Here is a 23,020-nt window from a genome sequence, read left to right on the forward strand (position 1 = left end):
AATCTCCCATTCTTTCATCCCTGATTTTTCCAGGGTCAAAGGAAACATTTGTTAAGATGAATTCCTCCCTATTCAGGTCCATTTCTCAAGTATTTAATGGGTGCTAGGCACTGAGCTAGATTCTTTATGGACATCACCTCAGCCACCCTCGCGATAATAATAGACATGCCTGTTATTTACAGGTGAGGAAACTGAGGTTCCGAGAGGTTTAGTGACTTGTCCCAGGTCACAGAGCTATTAAGTGGCAGAGCTAGAATTTGAACCCAGGCAGACTGTCCCAGAGGCCGGGTGTTCAATCGCCATGCCAGAAGGAGCTGGGGGGACAGGCAGAGTGCGTCTGAGCTCAGAGGTCGTGTTGACCTTCCTCCTTCCTCAGTGTGCTTCATTCTTATATTTCTGCTTTTAAAAAGAATTTATCATTACTTAGTCATCATTTATAATTACATGGTCATCTTATTCCACACTGACCCCTGCTAGGCTGTAAGATGCAAGTAGGCAGACTGTCCCTGTCTGGGCTCCACTGTATCCTCAGTGCTTAGTACTGTGACTTCACAAGTACTGGTTGGAAGAAAAAATTCAACCTCTTAGAGAATTAGAGGGGAAGGGGCTAGCTAGAGGCTAACTAGGGATTGGGTCTTCTAGACTGGTGATGATCAGAGGGTTAAACGTGCATCTCAAGAGGTCATCTGGTCCATGCCCCTGCTTCAGATCAGCCACTGCCCTGCCATAGCCACCAAATCTGGTTTTATTGGGGAAAGTGTTAACATGAGTTCTAGTCCTTGGGAGAGCTGCTTTAATCTCTCTTGGCCTCAGTTTTCCCTCTTGAGGGGTCTGGACGGCTGATTTTTAAGTCTCTTCCACCTCCACCAGTTTGTGGTTCAAAAAGAGGCAAAGCCGGTGGGAAATGAGCATCCCTTCTGTTTGAATCACTAGCTCTGGACCCATTCCTGAGAGTGCCAGCTGCAGGGGGGTGTGCACCCAAGCCTGGCAGGATTGCCGTGATTTCACAGGCAATCCAGGGCTTCCACGGGCAGCAGAGACTGGGCCTTCCCAGTCAATCCGCGAGAGTCCACACATCTACTCTAATGGTATACTGCCAAGGCTCACAAGAAGCTCTTGAAAATTCTCCTGCAGAGAGGCCTTCTAAACAGGCTTTGGAGCCTCAGGGGACACAGAGACTCACAGGGTACCCATGCCTCTTCCAGATCAGGTTCTGCTCCCCCCTCCACCTCCTTCCTTCTTCACATAGCATGGCCCCTACACTCTCTCACTCATTTCCAGAAGAACCAAGCCACGCCGAAAGACAGATTTGCTCCCTCATGAGGATTCTTAGAGCATATGCCACAAGCTCTGAGATGATTCCAACAGTTTCCAAGAATGTTGGAGTAACTGCGGCGAATTGGTCTGAGCATAGAGCTTCTCAGGGGGACCACTTGGATGGGTGTATAAAACCAGCCTCCACTCCTCAGAGCTTTGTGTGTGGGAAATGGGCATGCAGCTTGTATTCAACAAGCAGGAATTTACCCCTGCCACATGGGCCAGGCAGGCAGAAATGCAAGGGTAGAGGTAAGGGCCCAGCCTCTTAGGGTTCTCACCCTGGTTCTGAGACTACCTGCCTGTGTGACCGGAGCACCCCAACTCAGAATGACAAAATATTAGAACAGGAAGGAACCCGTGCAGTCCCCTGGTCCCCTTTCTACAGATGAGGAGACTGAGACCAGCGTGTGTGTGATGGGGATGAGAGGAAGCAACTGCCCAGAGTGCCCAGGCAGCTGGTAGCAGAGGGAGAAACTGAACTCTGACCTCTCAAATCCCAATCCAGGTGGCCCACCCCAGCATAATCTCCCTATAAGACTATGCCCTTGGAAAGCAAAATCAAGGTCATACTACCTGCCCTCCTTTCTGGTTGGTGGTGAGGATTAGTGACAATGCATGAGAAGGGGGCAAGGAGGGCAGATAAATAAAACAAAGAGTGCGGAGAGAACAAAGAACATCCCATTAGCCGGAGTCCAACTCAAAGAGAGGGCCCGTGGGAGCTGCTAAGTAACTGCATCACTAAGTCACATCCCTGTAACCTTAAATATTTCATGGATCCAGAAGTGCACCACACAGCGGGAACTGTGACTGCAGCGGGGATGTGAATGCTTGCCCACAGGAGCACACCTTGCACAGATACGTGCAAGCTGGGGGAAGAGGCTGGGAAGGTGGGCTCCAACTCTTACTCATTCTAGGAAGAGCTCTAAGAGCAGGCATGAGGTGCTCCACAACCCTCCAGCCCTGTGGATGAGCAACCCACACATTTGTCCACCCACAAGCCCAACAGACATTCAGTCACTCAGCTCTGGGCATAAAAAAAAAAACACAACACCTTCACAGACAGACCCACGCCAGCTCACGTGGAGACCCCAGCAAAGGCTGCAAGTCAGTCACACACCACCTCCCCACTACCCATAAAAGCTTTGCTACCCACCTCCAGCCTCCTCCAGAAGTCAGTACCAGGAGCTGTCCCTCCACCTTCTCCCTGCTCTCGCCTCCTCTGCTTCCACCCCAGCACCCGCTGCTCCAGGGACCTCTCCTATCACTCAGCCCCTTATCAGCCATCTCTCCAAAGCCTGAACTCTCTGGACCCCTCTCCTGACCTATAGTTTGCAAGACAAAGAGTGTGAGACACTGGAGCTTGACAAAGCGACATAAAGAAAAATAGCAGCTATCCGTTCAGGGGGCTCTGTGTGCCAGGTACCCTATCAGGTAGAGAGGCTCTTCTGTCCACTGTATAAATGAGAAAACCGAGGTTCAGTAAGGAGAGTCTGAGGCCCCAGATATAAGGCTGTGAGAATTCTGGCTTCAAGTTCCAGGGGATAGACAACTCATTTATTTAAAGGCTACTGTGGACTCTGCTCTGTGTGTGTGCGCTTAGGTCGTGGATGAGTGGAGAAGTCAGAGCAAAGACCTGTCCCGTCGTGCCCTGTATCCCCAACCCATCCTTCTCTTGGCTTCTTGCCCTCAAACCCCCCACCTTCTGCTGTCATTTCTAAGGGGCAGGTAGAAATTGACCTGAAGGGGGTTTAAGAACTCCAATCAGCTGTCTCCTCGGCTGGGAAACCAGGCCTTGCTACCTCAAAAACAGAACGAGGGAACCCTGCAAATGCAGGCGATAGGTGCAGGGGGTCCTGGTGCCCAAATGATAGCAAAACCGGGACCAATGAACAGCAAATGCAGGTCTGGCTGGCCCACTGGGTCCCTACAACTCCAGCACTGCCCTGAGAAAACTGAGCTGGGTCTAGCATGTGTAAAATGATATGGCTGAGAGGAGGGCAAAGAGGTTATTTTGGGAGGTAACAGGGGAAAGGACCATGAGAAATCCAGACCAAGGAAGAGCTGCCCGGGAGAGGAGGCAACTAAGGATTGAAGCTGACCCCTTACAGGAGAGAATGACCATAGGATGCCCAGAGAAGCAGGCATTGAACTGTATGGAACTTTCCAGTTGCTCAGTTTAAAGCAAAAGAAACATCTCTGGCTCTGATCCCTTCTGTGCCCTTCCCTCCCCCAAGTCCTTCCCCCCCCCCAAAGAATGTCCATACCTGCCCTTTTCCAGGGCCCCAGCACCTCTCCTCTATCTCTCCAGGGCCCCAGCACCTCTCCTCTATCTCTCCAGGGCCCCCAGCACCACTCCTCTATCTCTCTAGTGCCCCCAGCACCTCTCCTCTATCTCTCCAGTGCCCCCAGCACCTCTCCTCTATCTCTCTAGTGCCCCCAGCACCTCTCCTCTATCTCTCCAGTGCCCCCAGCACCTCTCCTCTATCTCTCCAGGGCCCCAGCACCTCTCCTCTATCTCTCCAGTGCCCCCAGCACCTCTCCTCTATCTCTCCAGGGCCCCAGCACCTCTCCTCTATCTCTCCAGGGCCCCCAGCACCACTCCTCTATCTCTCCAGTGCCCCCAGCACCTCTCCTCTATCTCTCCAGGGCCCCAGCACCTCTCCTCTATCTCTACAGAGCCTCAGCACTTCTCCTCTATCTCTCCAGTGCCCCAGCACCTCTCCTCCATCTCTCCAGTGGTCCACAGCCCCTGCCATAGTGCCCACAGCTCCTAGGAATATTCTATCTCCTTTACTCTCCAGTATTGATTGATATTTTGGTCCTACACCAAATGTAAGTTTCTTCACATAGTCTATCCTCCATCCTTCAGTTACAGGAGGTCACCTCATTATTCTGCCAGTAATAAAATTGGAAACCCAGGCCATCTGCAAACAAAACACCCCACCAAAGGAGTTTCCCTCTTTGTTCCACAGCATCATCCTCCTGCAGGCCTTTCTCCTGCTTTCCCATCCCCATAATTTAGCAAGCAGAAACAGAAATCTATTTCACAAGCATTATTGGCTCCCCACCCCCATTACTCCTTCTGCTAAGTCCCAGATGGTCCTCTCTCCCTGAGCCCTCTACCCATTGTCACCAGCACTTCAAAAAGAGGTTCTGGCCCTGGCCAGATTGCTCAGTTGGTTACAGCGTCATCCAGGAATGCTCCCGGGTCAGGATGCGTACAGGAACAGATAGATATTCCTGTCTCTCTCCGACTCTGCCTTTCTCTCTCTAAAAATCAATAAATATTTTTAAAAAAAAATTTTTTTAAGAGGCTCTGGCTTCTGGATACCCTCGGTCTTCAGTTCCCCTCCCTGCTGCCCAGGGAGCCCAGGACCAGTGCCCAGACACCAACCCCGCCCCGCACCCGTCCCCCCCCCCTCCCGCGCGCCAACCTCCCCTCCAAGTTTCCACCTCCTTTCTAGTGTCTTATTCTCAAGGGAAAGTCCCTCCTTCATGTCTAGCTTTATTCTTTCCTGCTGCATGCCTAAATCCCCTTTCCTTCTTTTCTCTGTGAGACAAATCCCTTTAAGATCATAAATAAAACCTTCCTCTCGCGTTTGCTGCCTCCTCTCTCAGTGTCCCTCCACCCTCCCAATCCCTGAAACCTGGCTCGGCTAGGAGAAGTTCTAGGTAGCCGCTCCCCACCCCTTCCCTGCCCAGAACTCCGAGGACACCTGCATACCCGCCTGGGCTGTCCACTACGACCAGCCACACCCCGCTTGCCTGCTCGCCCGCCCGCAGGGTGGGGACCCCCACAGCCCGCAGCGCAGCCACGACGGGGTTAAGGCTCGGGGTTGGGGGAGGCGGGGGAAGGGTGAGGGGCGGGTGCGGAGCCAATAGGCGGCCGCAGAGGCTCCGGGGCCGCGAGCTGAGCGCGCTGGGCTGGGGCCGGAGCGGAGCGGAGCGGAGAGGGAGCGCACCCGCCCCAGCCCGGAGTCCCGCTGCCTTCCCGCCCTCGGCAGCGCGGGCCAGCGGCCGCCACCCAACCATGGAGCCGGACAACAGCCCCCGGAAGATCCAGTTCACGGTCCCGCTGCTGGAGCCGCACCTTGACCCGGAGGCGGCGGAGCAGGTGCGGAGCAAGGCGGGGCGGCAAGGGACTCGCCCAGCCAAGGACGAGGGATCCCTGGACTAGAGGAGCCTAGATCCCCGCTACGTCCTCCCTTAGCCGCGTGCCTCTGAGGACCGATCCGCTCAGTTTGGGGGTCTTCTATCCCCTCCCCCACTATCGGAGCCACGCGTCCCTATCTTTGCATCTTCGAGACAGACAGAAGGACAAGAGCTTCCACTCGAAGCTTGTCCCCGCGGGAGTCGCTCCCTGCCTCCCCAGCCCTGGGGGAGGGGGTTGCCTGAGGACACGACTTCTCCCGCCTTCGCCAATCTTGCGTCCTCCACCCAGTCAACCCCGCCAGAGTTTCTGAGCTCGGCGGGGGCGCTAACGGGTACCTACAGCAGCTCGGGAGGGGTGAGAGGAGAGGGTAGGTAATGGAGGGAACCTAGTGTTGTAGCAGTGGAAAGAAGAGAAGTAGCCCTCCCAGTCCTCTCCTAACTGGGGGCGACCCTGCTGGGTCCCAGGGAATGAGAACTAGAAAGGGCTGGGGAACAATGAGAGGGCTGGAGCTTTGGGGCGAAGGGTGTTCCAGTCTGCAGACTGAGGCTCCCTTCTCTGCAAGTCTGGACACGTGGGTCCTTTTTCCCAACTACTGCCCTTCGGAGTGGGGAGTAGGACGGCATGGAGAAAATGACACTGGGAAACCACAGACAGGGGCTTCGGAGAGGCTTGGGTTCAAGTTCAGTGACAAGCAGGGGAGAAGCACTGTACTGGCCGTGGCTCAAGGGGTGGGAGTCCAAGGCCAGGCCCAGCCTCCTGGCCTGGGCTATTTTTAGCTCAGCAGCCTGGCAGAGCCACAAGAGCCCATGAGAGTGTGCGAGCCAGTGTGTGTCTCAGGGAGAGTGAGTGTGAGTGGAGAGGGTGACCATCCGTGGTCACTACTACAGCCTGTTTGCCAAATGTTTGCTCATTTGCTTATTTCTCCATCTTCTTTATGTTCTCTGGTCATTTACCTGATCATCCCCCTTCCCACAAGGTCAGTGCTCCAGTTCCCCCAATGGCAACCAGGGCTCTGCTGGGCCTCCCCCACCTGAGGAAACACTGTGACCTCTCAGGATGAGCTGAGAGTGTTTTTCTGTTGATCCAGCTGTTTGGTAGAATAAGGTCTGGATGGGAAGGGAGAAGGAAGGTTCACACTCTCTCCCTATAACTTCAGCTTCCCAGGTGTGAGTAGGGGTTAGGTACCTGCCTCCATCCTCCCCCTGGCCTGGGGGAGCTGCATCTCCAGACCTCTGATGTAGGACAGTAGAGGGACTGCGGTGAGACTGCAAAGCTCCTGAGGATGAGGAGGGTGGAGAGCCCGGAGCGGGAGTCTGGGAAGCATTCCCAGGGGTCAGGGGAAAGGCTGCCCTGCCTGGAGGCAGGAGCCTGGCAAAGGTAAGCTCAGATCTAGGAAAAAGGACCCATGAGTGTGGACTGTTGGGGTTAGGGGTGAGATTTCAAGCAGAACTGCCTTCCATTGGCACAAACAGGTATCACTGCCTGACACCTTTCGTGTTAGAGGAGGCAGGTGTAGGTGTGTGATGGAGTGAGGAGTAGGTCAGCTGGTCAGGGATGGGGGGTGGGGGGAGGCAGTGCTAAGAAGCCAGAGGGAAAAATAAAGCTGGGGCTTGAACCTGCTTTTCTCTAATCTTCAGAAATCTGTCTGCCAAGCCTGAAATTTTACCTGCAGTCTGACCTCAGCTGTGTTATCCAGAGTGTAGGAAAAAAGGTCCAGTTTTGGCAGGAACTCCTAACCCAGACTAAATGTGAGGGCAAAAAACAGTTGGAAGGTCTGAATTAGGGAGCACAGAGTGGCATGGTCTGGGGGTGCCCACAACTACCAGGTCCTTGGCATGGCGGCTTTGGAAATAAGTCTGAGGCAGAGGCACCAGGTACCCTTCCTTGAGAGCTAAGGTTTGGGATAAGTGCAAGCAGGAGAAGAGAGAGCACCTACTCGTTTCCTAGCAGTTCACAGGCTGAGAGGTGCTTTTGGAAGTCTAACTTTGTCTTCTCACAATTCAAGGACACCGAGTCCTTAGAAATCTTTCCAAGGCAAGGAAATTGGCTGAGGAAGCAACCTGTACGAGATCTGAGTCCCACTGCCCTTTCAAAGACCCTTTCTGTCACACTTGAAGCCTCCTTCCCAGGTTCCCAGCTCCCACTGATCTGCACCCCCACCCTCTCCCTGTCCTTTCCACAATCACCCCCCTCACAGGGCAGGAAAGAAATAGAGAGGAGGAGGCCCCTTCTAGAAGGATGGTGCCCACCCACATTCAAGAAGCACACATGCCCGCCTGCCGGCACACTGCACAGCTGCACCAGAAACAGCCAGAGACGGCCTCAGCTAATGTCTGTGCGGTGCATGCGTGTACTCTTGCACACACACACACGGACTGGTAATGCCAAAAACATGTGCCCCTGAATTCTCCTGAGAAATCAATGCCCTACCTCATCATAACCCCATTCCGAGCCTCCGTTTCTTCTTTGGGGAGAGTCTTTCTCTCAGACAGACACCGCCTTTCTTGCTATGGCTGGCACCCATTTTTGGGACATGGAGAAGGGCAAGCATCTTACCACCCTCACTCACCCCCGTAGTAATGATACTGAATAATGGACACATAAAGATAAGAATTTGATTATTCAGTGTCCTCACTGTACACCTTACAGCCCTGAATAACTTGAATCCTTGTCCCACCCAGTCCCATTAGCCTTCCCTGCCTTCTGCTGCCATGGAGGGAGCTACAGAGGCTCCAGCCTCACCTTTCCCCTCTCTTCCAAGCTCCTAAAACTCTCCAAAGAAAGGGGAAATACTACATGACCCAAGAGTCCTTGGACCAACTTCAACAACAATCAACTTTATTGGCAGCATGACAAAAGAACAATGGGGAAAGGGGCTCAGAAGCCCAACAATCAGCTCTTATATGTTAATTTCTTACACTGAGACCTGAAGCCCAAAGTAAGACTTTCGGGGCAAGCTTTAGGCCCTGACCAGGGTCCTGCCTAGGACTCGTCCTCATTTATTTTTACTGCGACAAGTATTTCCACAGACCATATTTTCTGAACAAATCAGAAAAGCAGTGTGTCCAAGGATAGGAGGACATTTAGGGAATGAGGGGCACAGGCCAGGGGAATGCACATCTGGACCTACCTTTTCTGTGCTGTCCTCCCAGGCTGGGTGGGGATGGAGGGGTGCTCTCTGCAGGTGCTGAACCATAGAGGGTTAATGTCTGTTTGAGGGGTGGGCTGGGAGGCTGAGGGGAGAGCCTTGCACCCTCTCAGGTTATTTCTGACCATTGATCAGGATGGACGGAAGGACAGAGGGCCAGAGATCAATACACTAGAGCAAATATAGCTGCTGAGGTGGAGAGCTGGGGCCAGGACTAGGAGGAGATGCACAGACAGAAAGGGGGTAGGGGATGCAGGAAGTGGGAGAGGTCATTTGGGTCCCCAGCAGAGAGGGGACCAAGAAAGTCTACCCTGGGAGGGCAGCAGGTTCAGTGTAAATGACATTTTTTAAGGTGTGTTAACTGGCTGTCCTGGATTATGTTGCTGAGTGGTGTTGGGTGTGGCTTTAATGCTTCCACATGTACTTGACCTCTCCCCTCAGATTCGGAGGCGTCGCCCCACCCCTGCCACCCTCGTGCTGACCAGTGACCAGTCATCCCCAGGTAATTCCCAGGGATGGGTGGCTGAAGGGAGCAGGAGCTGCTGAAGACAGCTAGGTCCCATGAGAGAGGCTGAATGCTAGAGAGAAGGGCAGATCTGAGCAGTCAGAGCTCCTCAGTCCTGGACGCAGAAAACTGCTGGTTGGATTAGCAATAGGATTTCCTTTGCTCAGGGAAGACAGAGCAATGCTATGAAGGGGAGGGAGACCACCTGGTTCTTAAGTCCCCAGGAATTGGGGTGGTCAAGTGAGTGCTGATTGCTTTGCAACAGCCTTCCAGGTTTCTCCAGCAACTGAAATGCTGCTGCCCCCACCCCCAGAGGCTGTCACAGCTGTGAAGAGGAGGGTCAGCCTCCATCAGCTATCTTCACAGCCCCCAGAGGGGAGGGAATGGTTAGAAAAAGCTCAGGGAGCAGCTGGCATTCTGGTCACCAGTGTCCCCATCAAGGTCAGGGGAAGAACAAGGTCTCAGAGAATGTCATGGGAAGCTTGACAGGAGAGTGGAAGGGAGGTGGTCATGTTAATAAGCTAGGTTGGGCATTCAGGATGCTTGAGCCTACCACTTTCCTCCAACTACTGAAAATGATTGTACCCTCCTGGCCCCTGCACAGGATAAATTCACTATTCTCTTACCAATGTTCCCTCCCACACAGGGTTCAGTTCTAGACCTGGGGTAGGACAATGGATGAAAGGAGAAAGAACTGTGGATACTTCAGAGGAAGGAAAAGAGCAAAGGAACCCCAAACTCTGGAACCCCTGGGTCTGAGGCAAGGATGTAGACACAGATAAACCTGTATGTAGAGTCATGGACAGAACTAGGTGCAGGGGTAAAGCCAGTCAGCAGAGCAGCAGGAGGCTGCATGGAGTGGCCTGGGCAGCCACCGGGGCTAACTTCCGAGGGGCAGATGTGAGGAACAGATCAGGACAGAGGTGACTTGCAGAGACTTGGAAGTCAGCTCTGGGGGACCCCCTGGGTTTCCCATCCTCCTCACTTTCTCCTTTCCCGGATCCCCTCAGAGATAGATGAAGACCGGATCCCCAACCCCCTTCTCAAGGTGAGCTGGCCCCTCCCACTCAGCCCAGCCCTGGGGACCCACAGACTCATTAGGGGATTATTCCCCAGAACACTCCATCTATATAACCTGTGACCCCCTCTTCTCTGCGACCCCCAAATGTGCATGAGTGAACACACATGCACAGCCCCCAACATACCCCACACACAGTCTCCTTGCTCCCCATTTTGGGGGCTGAAGAGCAAGAATTTTTTCCCTCACTTTCTGAAATCCACCCCTACCCCCAAAAGCATGGCAAGGCAGGGGAGGCAGGTGAGAGGGCTGGCATCCACCTGTGTTCTGTTCTTCACAGTCCACTTTCGCCATGTCTCCACGGCAACGGAAAAAGGTGACAAGGACCACACCTACAATGAAAGGTCTGGAAGATCCTCCTCATTTCTTTCTTCCCCTCTGTGCCTGAGGTTGTACAGTTGACCTGATGACCCCTTTGGAAGGAATCCTTGGGAAATCATGAAGTCTGTCTTTACTATAGTGGGTTGTTGCTAGACAAACTTGAGCTGGATTTCAGCTCAGCCTCCTGACTAGCTTGGTGGTCTTGGAGAACCAGATTAACCTACTGAGCCTCAAATACTACCTCACTATGGTAGTTAGGTTAAAGAAAATACATGAACTGACCCAGCATAGTGCATAGCACATAGGAGGTACTCAAATACTATTTTTTTCAATTACAGTTGACAGTCAACATTATTTTATATTGGTTTCAGGTGGTCAGCATAGTGGTTAAACATTTATGTAATTTACAAAGTGACCCTGGTAAGTCCAGTACTGACCTGGCACCATACATAGTTACTGCAATATTATAGACTATATTCCCTACACTGCACTTGACATTCCACCACTATTTTGTAACTACGAATTTGAACTTCTTAATCCCTTCACCTTTTTCACCCAGTCCCCCAATATCCTTCCCCTCTAACAACCATCCATTTGTTTTCTGTATCTATGAGTCTGTTTCTATTTTGTTTGTTCATTTATTTTATTCTTTAGATTCCACAGATAAGTGAAATAATATAATATTTGTATTTATCTGTCTGACTTATTCACTTAGCATAATACCCTTTAAGTTCACCCATGTTATCACAAATGGTAAGATTTCATTCGTTTTTGTATGTGTGTGACAGAGAGAGACAGATAGAGACAGACAGACAGAAAGGGAGAAAGATGAGAAGCATCAACTCTTCGTTGCGGCACCTTAGTTGTTCATTAATTGCTTTCTCGTATGTGCCTTGATCAAGGGACTACAACAGACTGAGTGACCCCGTGCTCAAGCCGGCAACCTTGGGGTTTCGAACCTGGGTCCTCTGTGTCCCAGTCTGACGCTCTATCCACTGTGCCACTGCCTGGTCAGGCTCATTCTTTTTTTCTTTTTTTTTTTTTTAAGATTTCATTCATTTTATGGCTGAGCAATGTTCTGTGGCATATATAAACCACAACTTCTTTGTCCATTCATCTATTGATGGACAATTAAGTTGCTTTCATATCTTGGCTATTGTAAATGGTGCTGCAGTGAAAAAAGAAATGCACATATCTTTTTAAGTTAGTGTTTTATATTTCTTCAGATAAATTCCCAGAAGTGAAATTGCTAGGTCATAAAGCAGTTTCACTTTTACTTTTTTGAGGACCCTCTATACTGTTTTCTATAGTTGCTGCACCAGTCTGCATTCCCACCAACAGTGCACAAAGATTCCCTTTTCTTCACACCCTTGCCAACACTTATTTGTTGGTTTATTGACGATAGCCATTCTGACAGGTGTGAGGTGGTATCTCGTTGTGGTTTTTTTTGTATTTCTCTGATGATTAGTGATGTTGAGCATCTTTTCCTATGTCTATTGGCCATCTGTATGTCCTCTTTGGAGAAGTGTCTATTCAGCTCCTTTGCCTATTTTTAATTAGATTTTGGGGGGTATTTTTGGTGTTTAATTGTATAAGCTCTTTATATATTTTGGATATTAACCCCTTATTGGATGTATTATTGGTAAATATCTTTCTCCATTCAGTGGGTTGTCTTTGTTGATGGTTTTCTTTGCTGTGCAAAAGCTTTTTAGTTTGATGTAGCCCCATTTGTTTATTTTTTCTTTGGTTTCTTTTACACAAGGAGTTATATTAGAAAAAATATTACTAAGGACAATGTCAGTAAGTTTACTGACAGATATGTTTTCTTCTAGTTTTATGGTTTGGGGTCTCACAGTTAAGTCTTTAATCCATTTTGAGTTTATTCTTGTATGTGGTGTAAGAGATAATCTAGTTTCTTTTTCTTTTCTTTTTTTTTTTTTTTTTGCACGTTTGTCCAGTTTTCCCAACACCATTTATTAAATAGTCTGTCTTTACCACATTGTATGTTTGTTCTTGCCTCCTTTGTCGTCAATTAATTGGCCATATAGATGTGGTTTATTTCTGGGGTCTCCATTCTGTTTCATTTGTCTATGTGACTGTTCTTATGCCAGCACCATGCCTCTTTTTTGTTTGTTTGTTTTGGTTTTTTGCTTTAAGCAAAAGAGACGGGGTGTGAGGGGACAGACAGGGACAGACAGACAGGAAGGGAGAGAGATAAGAAGCATCAACTTGTAGTTACGGCACTTTAGTTGTTCATTGTCTCTTATATGTGCCTTGACTGAGGTTAGAGTGGGGGGCTCCAGCCAAGCCAGCAACCTTTTGGCTCAAGCCAGCAACCCTGGGGTCATTTCTGTGATCTCATGCTAAAGCCAGTGACCCCCTGCTCAAGCTGGTGAGCCCACACTCAAGCCAGATGAGCCCACGCTCAAGCTGGCAACCTTGGGGGTTTTAAACCTGGGTCCTCAGTGTCCCAGGTTCACACTCTGTCCACTGCACCACCTCCTGGTCAGGCAGCACCATGCCTTTTTTATTTCAAATATTGACTCTAATTTGAGTCTTTTTTCTTGCCTCCAAGAGAGACCAATTATCCCAGCAGGTTAGGATTTTTGTTCCTGAAGGCTCTTCCTTACACCTTTCTTACCTTTAAAGGAAATACATTTTATTGGCTAGCTTTAACCCCTCCTGATTGCCTAGTGAAATCCCTCCTTGTTCAGACCTAAGGGGACAGAAACATCAGACCACATCAGCTGTGTGTGATAGCCGTTTAGTGGGGCTGTTGAAGTTGGGAGTCCACAGCGGAGGCTCTGGGCAGTCATGTCCAATGTTCCTTCTCTTTCTCTGTGCCCCTCAGAGCTCCAGATGATGGTTGAACATCACCTGGGGCAACAGCAGCAGGGAGAGGAGCCTGAGGGAGCCGCTGAGAGCACGGAGACCCAGGAGACCTGCCCACCTGCTAGCACAGACGCAGGAGTGGATTCAAGGCTGGGCACTGAAGTGCAGAGTACGTGCAGGCTGGGGGGGACCAGCCCGGGAAGGGAGAGCCTTACCGCTGTGGGGAGGGATCTAGTAGTAACCAGACACCAGACACCATCTTCAGAATATGGATATATCTGCACGTATTTGCATCTCTATACCTTTCCTTACTGAATGACCCCACCCCTTCCAACTAGACCTCAGAGCTTCCTGTTGTGGCTGTGTGGAGAACCCATCATAATGGGAACAGCACTCACAGGCTAGAATCCCTGCTCTGCCCTTTCCAAGCTAAAAGGCCTTGAGCAACTTATTTAACCACAGTCTATAAACTGATTGTGGGGGTGCCTTGCCTATTTCACTGGGTTGTTTGTGAAATTAAATGAGATTGCCCAGTAGCTGAGACATAGAAAGCGTGTAATAAATGGGAACTTCTGGGGATGCTGTTTATACATGTCTATAGCCTTTATCCCAATTATTCCAGAAGCCAGAATTTTTCCAATTTTATGAAGGTAATACAGTATATATATTGTATATTACCTAATACCCTCAGCAAAGCACCCTGTAAGCAAACACATTAATATTTCTACAGTGACATGAATTGTCCCACTAAGTGGGATAAATAGACTATAAATAGTTTTGTATCAGTTCTAGTGAGATTTAACCACACATTGAGATTGTACCCAAATTTTAAAACTTTTTTGGAGGTCTATTTTTTAAATTTCTGATTGCAGATAAATTTTAAAATAAAAAACATAGTGATCCTATAGTTAGAATTGCGATCAGAGAAAACCCTGTTGGTCCTGCCCAATTGCCCCAGCTTGCTCATGGCTACCCTCAGGGATCACTGGGGCATGGGTGGGGCCCTCACGAACCACCTCTCCCTCCCTCCCCCCATTTTCCCTCCTTAGAGCCTGCAGAATCCACCCAAAACACTCAGGAGAGAGGCAGTAAGAAACCCAGCACAGAGGAACCTTCAACCCATATATCGCCATTGGATTCCCAGGGAACCAACTCGGTAAGCCCCCAGCGCTGGGCTGCAGGTCCACAGGAGAGCAGGCCATGTAGATAACGGTGAGGGCTGAGATCTGGAGTCAGGGAAAGGGGAGCAAAGCACCAGCTTTAGTCATGAAGAACTATTCTCCATGGCAAGAGGATGGACACACGAGAAGCTGCAGCAGGAGGGATTGAGATTAGACTCTGTGTTAGGGCTTCTGGCTCCTGCGATAGGTGATGGGAATAGACCATGGGTTTTCTGATAAAAGGCATTTGGAACCCAGAGGGAGATCCTCCTCTGTCCATGCTGGGTGAGCAGTGGTCCTGCCTGGAGTGGAGGCTTTGATACAGTAACCTCGTGAGCTTTGATTTTACAGTCCACCCTCTCCTGTGTAGACTGGACAAGGGGCAGGAGCTGGTGTCACTCATCAGAAGTTAGAAGCTTAAATAATGGGATGGTTAAGCAGCCAGCAAGGGAAGGGACAACAGGCCTTTCTGGCCTCTCACTCACACTCTCTTTCTGCCCCTTTGCCCCACAACAGGTCTGAGAGTGAGAGATATCCTGGATATAAGACTGCAGTTGGGAGTGTGTGGACACTGGATTTGTTTCTTATTTCTTCACTTTTAGGGGAAAATCTTATGTTTTTAAAAAGTGATAAATTTGGTGTTAGGTTCTTGGCATTTTACTTCTTTAACGACTTAGAGAATCTTTTCTCCCTCCCTTCTGGCCCTGCCCTCTCTGCAGCCCCCTACCCTTCTGCCCAGCTACCTCTGGAAGGGGGAAATTGGGAAGCTAGGCAGGAGACTTGAGAAGGGGGTTCTTTTCCAACCCTGCCTTACTTGCTGTGGTGAGAGATATGGGAGTCAGACAGATGGGAGGACTGGCTCCCTGGGTACCAAGAAAAAAGAACAGGCCCAGGTTCTCTTTTCCTATTGAAGACATCAGCTACGTAACTTGGAGCGCTAAGGCTGGTCCAACTGTGACTTTGCTGTGAGCACCATCTGCTGGAAAAAAGTCAGAACTGCACCAAAAAAGTCAACTGCACCTTGGCAGTACCATGGGAAAGGGGGTTGTGCAGATGCCTCCTTGCCTGCCTTCAAAACTTCAATGATTTCAAAGCTTCAGGATGTGTTCCTTCCCCCACTTGTGAGAAGATCACTACCCCAGTTTTTCACCTGTTAGTAAAGATGTACTGAGAATACAGTGACTGTTAACTAAGAGGCCCTTGCTGGGAATTGGGGAAGTCACCTCTCCCCCTTGTCCTACACACCAAGGGGGAAGGAAGGAAGGGAGGGAGGGAGGGAGGGAGGGAAGGAATTGCCCCTCCTTACTTAAGAAGCATATGATGGAGAGAAATAAAGAACCTTAGCAGTTTAAGGTCCCACTTCTGCACTGCCTACTGTGTGCCCCAATGCAAGACCCCACCTCTCTGGGCCTCAGCTCTCCCCCTATATATAATGGAGAACACGGACCACACCAGGATTTTACCAAGCTTAAAAGAGACAGTGTACATGAAGATACGCGGTAGGCTTCCACCTAGTGAACACCAAACACAGCCATGCCTGGTCTCCTTTCTTTATTGATCTCTGACTTAGCAGGATGCTGGGAGACCAAGGGGGAGTCACATGCATCTCTGCCCCACTTGGGGCTGGGTAGGAGGGACAGGTGGCAAGGTGGCAGGGTCTAAGAGACCATGAATATGGACTTCACATGAACAGGGCCCACTGTACAAATGTATGGTTGGTATTTACAAGAAAGGAGAAGGGCAGTCACCTGGACTTGAGCCTTTCCTGGGACAAGGCAGGGGAGAGGAGCCTGCGGACAGGAAGAGGCAGGGGCCTGCTGGGCTGTCTTCAGAGGATGTGACAGCAGCAGCCCTGAGCCCTTCCCTATCTGCCTTCCACCCTCCACTCCCCATGTCCCAGAGGAGGGGCCTCTTGGTGCCGGCAGCTGGGCCAGTGTTGGAGGGGGAGAGGGAAGAGATCCTCCGTTGGTAACACAGTATTACTGGATTATACCTCACCCCCACCATGTACCCTATACCCTGACCCGGCTGGTCTCTCCTGCCTGTTCTCATAAGATGCATCCTGAAGGTGCTTTGCTGGGGAGACTGAAAACACTTTACAGACATTGGTCAGATGGGGGCCTCCCCACCCCAGGGGCACGGAAGGAGGCAGAGGGCTCCGGCATCAGCCAAGGCAGATGAGAAGTTCCAGGAGCCTAGACCAGGCCTGCGCTCTTGAGGATCCCAGGAAAGATCTCTCGGCCCCTGGTCATCTTCTGCAGTTGCCATTAGAGAATGGGAGAGAGGAAAGGCTACAAGGGGCTGAGATGGGGATGGTGCTGAAGCAGTGCAGGTTTGGGGTAAAGAGGCTGTCTCCCTATTCCACACCCTAGAAAGATGCCATGCCCTGAAGGAACCCACTCCCCTCCCCACACATAGGGCCCTGAAACCCCCCAGCTTTTTATCCTATTCCAGCCCTACCCAGGGGAGGAAAAGGGGGACCCAGATCTTTCAGCTAAGATCTGGGGTGGGGGACTGAGGGAACCCCCAACATGTATTGCTTAGAAACTTGGAGGCATAAAGGAAGGGGGAGGGTCCAGGCGCTGGAATCTCTGACCCCCCCCCCCCAAGGCCCTGGGAAACCTCCAGGAATCTCCCCTTTCCCAGAGAGCCATCTGGCCATGGGGGAGTCCAGAGGCAGGGGGGTGGGCACAGTGACCATTGAGAGCCTGAAGTTCCCCAGTCTTGCTGCTGGGAAATTAAAGTACAGCCCAGTGGGTGTCAGGTGGAGAGGGGCCCTTCCCCCAACCCCAAGGGGCCCTTCCCCCAACCCCACAATCTCTGGCATTTGGAATTCATGTGTGTTGTCTGTTCCTTGACCCCCACGCTCCCTTGGAACAGGTAGGGGAGCCAGTCCTGATGGATGGTGCTGATGACATCAAACACTTTGGATTCAGTGAGGACCTGGGGGATGAGGGAGAAGCCTCAGTGCTCTGACCTTTGCCTTTCTCTCCAGCCTGATATACCTTCTCCAACTCCTGCCTATATCCCCACTCAGTCCCACTTATAGTTGTGCCCAAAACGCCTTGCAGAAGGGTCCAGCCAAGGTGTGAGCAGGAGCTGCAATCAAAGTCATGCCCGCTGACCTCACGGAACCTTGTGCCCTGGCTGGCTCCTGTCCCGCATCCTCCCAAAGGTGCTATACAGGGTTGTTGCAGCCTGGCTCAGGCCCCACTCTGCTCTGAAGAGCCACCTGCTTCCCAACTGCAGAGACTCTGACAGAAGAACTGGAAGGACTTCTCTGCTTCCCACTCATGCCCTGACTCAGTTCTGTGTGCTCACTTCCTCCACTTTCCTGCCTGGAAGGAAGGAGGGAGAGCCTCACATCTATTGAACCCAGGAGATCACTCTTCAGAATGGCCTGCTAGACACCCAGCTCTGCCTGCGCCCTGCCGCACCATGACAGACTCACCTGGGCTAGCCCCAGCCTAGTCCAGATTCCCATTCTGGTTGTGTTCACCTCTGGCAGGGGAGGGCGGGGCCTCCTCCTCACAAGGGGACAGCTCGTCAATGGACATCTGGTTGGTGATGCCTACAGAGGGGTGTGAGGGAGCTGGGACCAGACCCAGAAGTAGTTTTCCCCAGAACCCAAGGAGTATGTGAAGAAAAGTAAGAGTTCTCATGCATCCTCCTGCCTTCAAGATGAGCCGCATCCAGCCTGCCCCCTGGGGAAAGCCTCCCCAGCCTTGCTGAAACTCACAATCCTCAACTCCCACACAGAGGAAGAGATTTCCCAGCCAGGGCCACCAAGTGACCCAGATCTACAGGAGCACTATTCACAATATACACAGGGCCCTTGGGTTATGAAATATGACTGTCCCTATCCTCTCTCCAGTCCTCATTCTAGAACAGTCCAGGCCTATCAGCTAGTCAGCCTTCCCTATGCTCTAACTTTAGTCTGACCAGCTCCATTCCCAACTCCAGGAGTCAAAGGGCTGCACCAGGGGCTTAAGGAAAATGGACCTGCTACTACTCCACTAGCCACCAGCCTCCCAAGGTTTCACCCCCACAATAGTACCCACCACTCGCTGCCTGTTCCTTCCATTTCTGCTTGTTCTCTTGAATGTATCTGGTCCAGGTAGAGCGGAAGCTGATCACATCAGGGTTAGGGTCTGCTACTTCCACATCCAGAGAAGGCTGGCGCCATTGGAAGCTGGAAGAAGCCACACACACACACACACACACACACACACACACACACACAAACTCCAGAGGTAAAACCCAGCCTACTTCAAAACTGCCTTCACAGCCCCCAGAGTGGAGGGGGTGGAAGACCAAGAGGAGGTTTAGGGAGCCTCTTCCTTCTCTTTTCCCTCTGCTAGATGCCCTCCAAGTCCCTGTCACTCTCCTCTCAGATTTCACACCTCCCTCTCCATACCTTCCCTCTTACAAGGAAAATAAAAACAAGATTAGAAGAAAGGCAATAAAGACAGAGCTGATGGAAGAGACAAAAATATGGTGGAGGGGAAGACAGGTGCAGGTCACGTGCTTCTGGTCCCACAGTCCCATCCTCCTACCCCGCGCATGACACACAGCAGAGGGGTTCCCGTGTTTGGAGTAGCCTGCTTCACCACCCCCACCATGGCTGTGCCTCCTCCCCGCGAGTCAGCCCTCTTCCTTTGCCCAGACCGGGAGACCGGCTACGCCAGTCATCCTCACCTAGGCTGGTTTTTAGACTTGGCGTCCTCGTCCACCAGGGGCTGCACACTCTTCTCAGCCGCATCAGTCAGCACAGAGAAGGTGGGCTCCACAATGAAGTCAATGAAACCTGCAGTGAAGAGAGGAACATCATGAAGGTATCCTACCTGGAGGGTTGGGTAGAGGACATGGCTGACATGGCTGTGACCCTGGTCAGCATGGGAAAGAGTAACCTTTACCTGACAAGTTCTCAAGGGGGCAGCCTTAGGGATGTCTTTGTGACCCCAGAGAACCCCTCCCCACCATCACACCCCTCTAGTCTTCCACCCCTGGGGACCCCATGCTCTAAGACAGTAGGCCGCATAGACAGAAAGAATGGTTTTGAGGTTCGGGGACTTGGGGCAGTGCTGGCCCGGGTCCAGACAGCACTCTTTCCCCTTCCCAATCCTCTCCTCCCCGTGAGAAAGGAGACTCACCAATCTGGGACTGTGCCACCAGAGTGGACGTGCGGTCACACAGCGGAGAAAAAGGCAGGCCCAGCTCTGCCTCCTTGTCACCCTGGGGGAGAAGATGGGTGGGAAAGCTGGGAGGACACCTCAGACTACTAGATTCAGGGGGAAGCTGGGGGGGGGGGTTGTTGTGGGAGAAAAGGAGTTTCTGTGCCCATGACCTAGAAGTGAGTGGATGTGCTTGTCGTCAGCTTTTAGAATGGTGACATTTTAGCCCGTGGGTGTGAGGTCAGGTCAGAAGCTGCAGGTAGCTGAATGAAGACCCGGAGTAAGAATATGGAAAACTTGGAGAACCGAGAGAAGACAAGACCCAAGGGCAGGGGGTGGGCAAAGAGGCCACCCTACCTGGCGGAAGAATTCCTCCATGAGAGCCTTGGTCCAGCGGCTGTGAACCGACCACTGCTTGGTTGGGTGGCTGATGTCCGCAGCATGTAGCAGCAGAGACAGGGCCTTGGGTTTGTCAATCCTGATCAAGGCAAATGACAAGAGAAGGGAGACTGATCTTTCAGGAAGAAACCTGAACCATTCCTGATTGCCTTTCACATGCCCTCCTCAGATCCTCTCGGGTAACTTCAAATAATGTCTGAGGCCACACACACACACCACAGCTGCAAGCAGTCCAGGCTCTTAGAACCAGGGGTCTGGGTTCAGTTCCCCCTATACCTATCACACATTAGCTGTGTGACACAGAGCAAGTTACTTAAATTTGCCACATTTCATTTTTCTCAATCCTAAATGGAAATAACAGAATCTGCCACATGCAATTGTTCTGAGAATTAAATGACATAAAACATAAAGGGATTTAGAAGAGGGTCTGGTACACAATAAGTGCTCAGTAGATGTGATCTATAATTATTATTATTTCCCAGCGATGATACACTCTGACACTGCACGCTCCTCACACACAGACACGTTTACACACTTTAGAGGCACAAGCGGTCCGTTTTCTCTTACTCCCACAAATTTGATACTCCCACACATTGAATTTCTTATTTTCATTAAAGATTTTATTTATTGATTTTAGAGAGAGAAGAGAGAGAAAGGCTGGGAGGATAAGCAGGAAGCATACTTGTTTCTTGTATGTGCCTTGACCAGGCAAGCCGGGGGTTTCGAACTGGCAACCTCAGCGCTCCAGGTTGACATTTTACCCACTGTGCCACCACAAGTCAGGCGATACTCCCACACATTTAGATACTCCCACTTTTTTTTTTCTTTTTCTTTTTTTTTTAGAGAGAGAGAAAAAAAGAGAGAGAGACAGACAGGGACAGACAGGAAGGGAGAGAGATGAGAAGCATCAGTTCTTTTGTTGCGGCACCTTAGTTGTTCATCGATTGCTTTCTCATATGTGCCTTGACAGGGAGGTGGCTCCAGCTGAGCCTGTGACCTCTTGCTCAAGCCAGTGATCTTGGACTTCAGCCAATGACCTTGGGCTTCAAGCCAGCGACCTTGGGGCTCAGAGCCAGCAACCATGAGGTCATGTCTATGATCCCATGCTCAAGCTGGCGACCCCACATTCAAGCTGGTGAGCCTACACTCAAACTAGATGAGCCCATGCTCAAGCCAGCAATCTTGGGGTTTCAAACCTGGGTCCTCAGCAGCTCAGGCCATGCTCTATCCATTGCGCCATGGCCTAGTTAGGCTAGATATGCCTACTTTTAAGCAACATCAGATGTAATTATGGCATTTGTTCTGTGTTTTTGTTTTTAACCTCACATGACTATCTCAATAACCTTCTTAGAGTAGGAACTGGTGGCAAGCTGCAGAGGAAGGAGGCATATTATTCCCATGTTTCACAGATAAGGGAGCAGGTCCACAGTGGGTGAATGATGCTGCCACATTCCAGAATGACCCTGTCCTGAGGCTGAGATGAAAACACCCAGCTCAGACTTCCAGTCCAAAGTGCTCTCCAGTAGACCAGCTGCCGGTACTGCATATCAACCCAGGGCCATGCCACACACGTCACTCACACACACACATACACACACACACATACACACACACACACACACACACACACACACACACACACACACACAGATACACTCAGCTATGTGGAGCCAGGAGAGCTTCTATATCCAGGTAAAGACTTGGCACACCAATTACCCATGGGTATGGCCCCCAGTTCACACACTCCTGCCTCTGGCCTAGCCCCAGCCACAGCCCACAGACACCACCTCTCCAGCTGCTGCAAGGCTGTCTTCATGGATTTCACTTGCTGGAAATGGCAGGACATGTCTGTGGCCAACACCATCTCGATGACCAAGGCCCGCAGCTCTCTGAATGGACAGGAACAAAAAAGTGATCAACCCCACAGCGCTGTTGGCAGGCAGTCCAGGAAGTAGAGAGGGTGGGGGTGAGGGGGGCTCTCTTAGAGTGGCCCACTCCTGGCTTCTGCTCACACAAACTCATCCTTGGTGAGGTTGATCAAAATGTTCATCTCGTCATCCTGCATCATTCGGAAAACCGAGCTGATGTGGTGATTCTCCAGCACCGAGCGATCATTGTACAGTATGGCACATTCCGACCTGCAAGGACCATGCTCATCATGTCCAGACCCCTGGAAGTAGAAATTCTGGCACCCCTCCCGCCTCCACTGGGCCCCTCCTGCCCTGCCACATCCCACCCCTCACTTGGTCTGGATGTGGAAGCTGTTGGTAGTGCCCGTGTGCTCATAGTCATGGATGGCTGCAGCAAAGATGATGGCCAAGACCTCGATCTCTGACAGGCAGTGCTGGGAGAAGGAGACAGAGGATGAGAGGGGGCCAACCCCCTGCCGGCCACCTCCACAGACAGGTTAGATCACTCAGGCCACCTCTTCTGTTCTTCAAAGCCAGCTCTTGGGTGAATGTAGCCAGGGTCCTTAGCTCCTGGGATGGACAAAGACCCTCCTGCATCCCAACCTGCATCCCACACACATGCCATATAATTATGGTCCACCAAGAATCCTCTAAAGTCCAACTGGACTCTGCAGACTGTGGGAGGCCAAAGAAGAGGAACCAAAGAAAGAAGGAGGGAAATGGGAGTATAATCTAGATGCCCCAGTTATGCAACCAGGAAACCCTGAATCACAGAAGAGCAATCTTCAGGGCACGTACCACCATCCCCGTGCGAAGCAAGAAGCAGTGGACTGTCTGGGTAACGTCAGCTGCATGAATCTGGTTGTGGTAAGGGTTCTTGTACTTCCCATAGCCTGTCTCCAAAGCATCCAGGAAAGTCATCAGAAACACAGTGGGAATCTGCAGTGGGAGGGAGGAAGTAGAGAAACATGGAGGATCTGCAGCAATGGCAGGAGGCCCAGGCCTGAGATCAGCAACACCGTC

General features: G+C 51.2%; 2 protein-coding genes across 2 annotated transcripts in view; one reads left to right on the plus strand and one right to left on the minus strand.

Moving 5' to 3' along the window:
• Window positions 1–5,177: 5,177 nt before the first annotated feature.
• On the plus strand, window positions 5,178–15,510 carry PPP1R1A (protein phosphatase 1 regulatory inhibitor subunit 1A). Its single transcript, XM_066258504.1, has 7 exons — window positions 5,178–5,431; window positions 9,060–9,120; window positions 10,134–10,171; window positions 10,482–10,545; window positions 13,374–13,523; window positions 14,404–14,510; window positions 15,031–15,510. The coding sequence occupies exons 1-7, from the start codon at window positions 5,348–5,350 to the stop codon at window positions 15,034–15,036; spliced, it is 510 nt and encodes a 169-aa protein (XP_066114601.1). The 5' UTR covers window positions 5,178–5,347; the 3' UTR covers window positions 15,037–15,510.
• Window positions 15,511–17,312: 1,802 nt separating this feature from the next.
• The window catches only part of PDE1B (phosphodiesterase 1B), a 29,020-nt gene continuing 23,312 nt past the window's right edge, over window positions 17,313–23,020 (minus strand). The window contains exons 7-16 of the mRNA XM_066258505.1: window positions 22,796–22,936; window positions 22,331–22,431; window positions 22,100–22,225; window positions 21,875–21,976; window positions 20,046–20,166; window positions 19,668–19,749; window positions 19,213–19,321; window positions 18,576–18,706; window positions 17,966–18,085; window positions 17,313–17,457 (exon numbers count right to left, since the gene is read on the minus strand). Coding sequence (XP_066114602.1) covers window positions 17,982–18,085; window positions 18,576–18,706; window positions 19,213–19,321; window positions 19,668–19,749; window positions 20,046–20,166; window positions 21,875–21,976; window positions 22,100–22,225; window positions 22,331–22,431; window positions 22,796–22,936 — 1,017 coding nt within the window. The 3' untranslated portion in view covers window positions 17,313–17,457; window positions 17,966–17,981. The remainder of the gene's footprint in view (window positions 17,458–17,965; window positions 18,086–18,575; window positions 18,707–19,212; window positions 19,322–19,667; window positions 19,750–20,045; window positions 20,167–21,874; window positions 21,977–22,099; window positions 22,226–22,330; window positions 22,432–22,795; window positions 22,937–23,020) is intronic.

The sequence above is a fragment of the Saccopteryx bilineata genome, chromosome 2 (genome assembly GCF_036850765.1).
Source record: "Saccopteryx bilineata isolate mSacBil1 chromosome 2, mSacBil1_pri_phased_curated, whole genome shotgun sequence".
NCBI lineage: Eukaryota > Metazoa > Chordata > Mammalia > Chiroptera > Emballonuridae > Saccopteryx > Saccopteryx bilineata.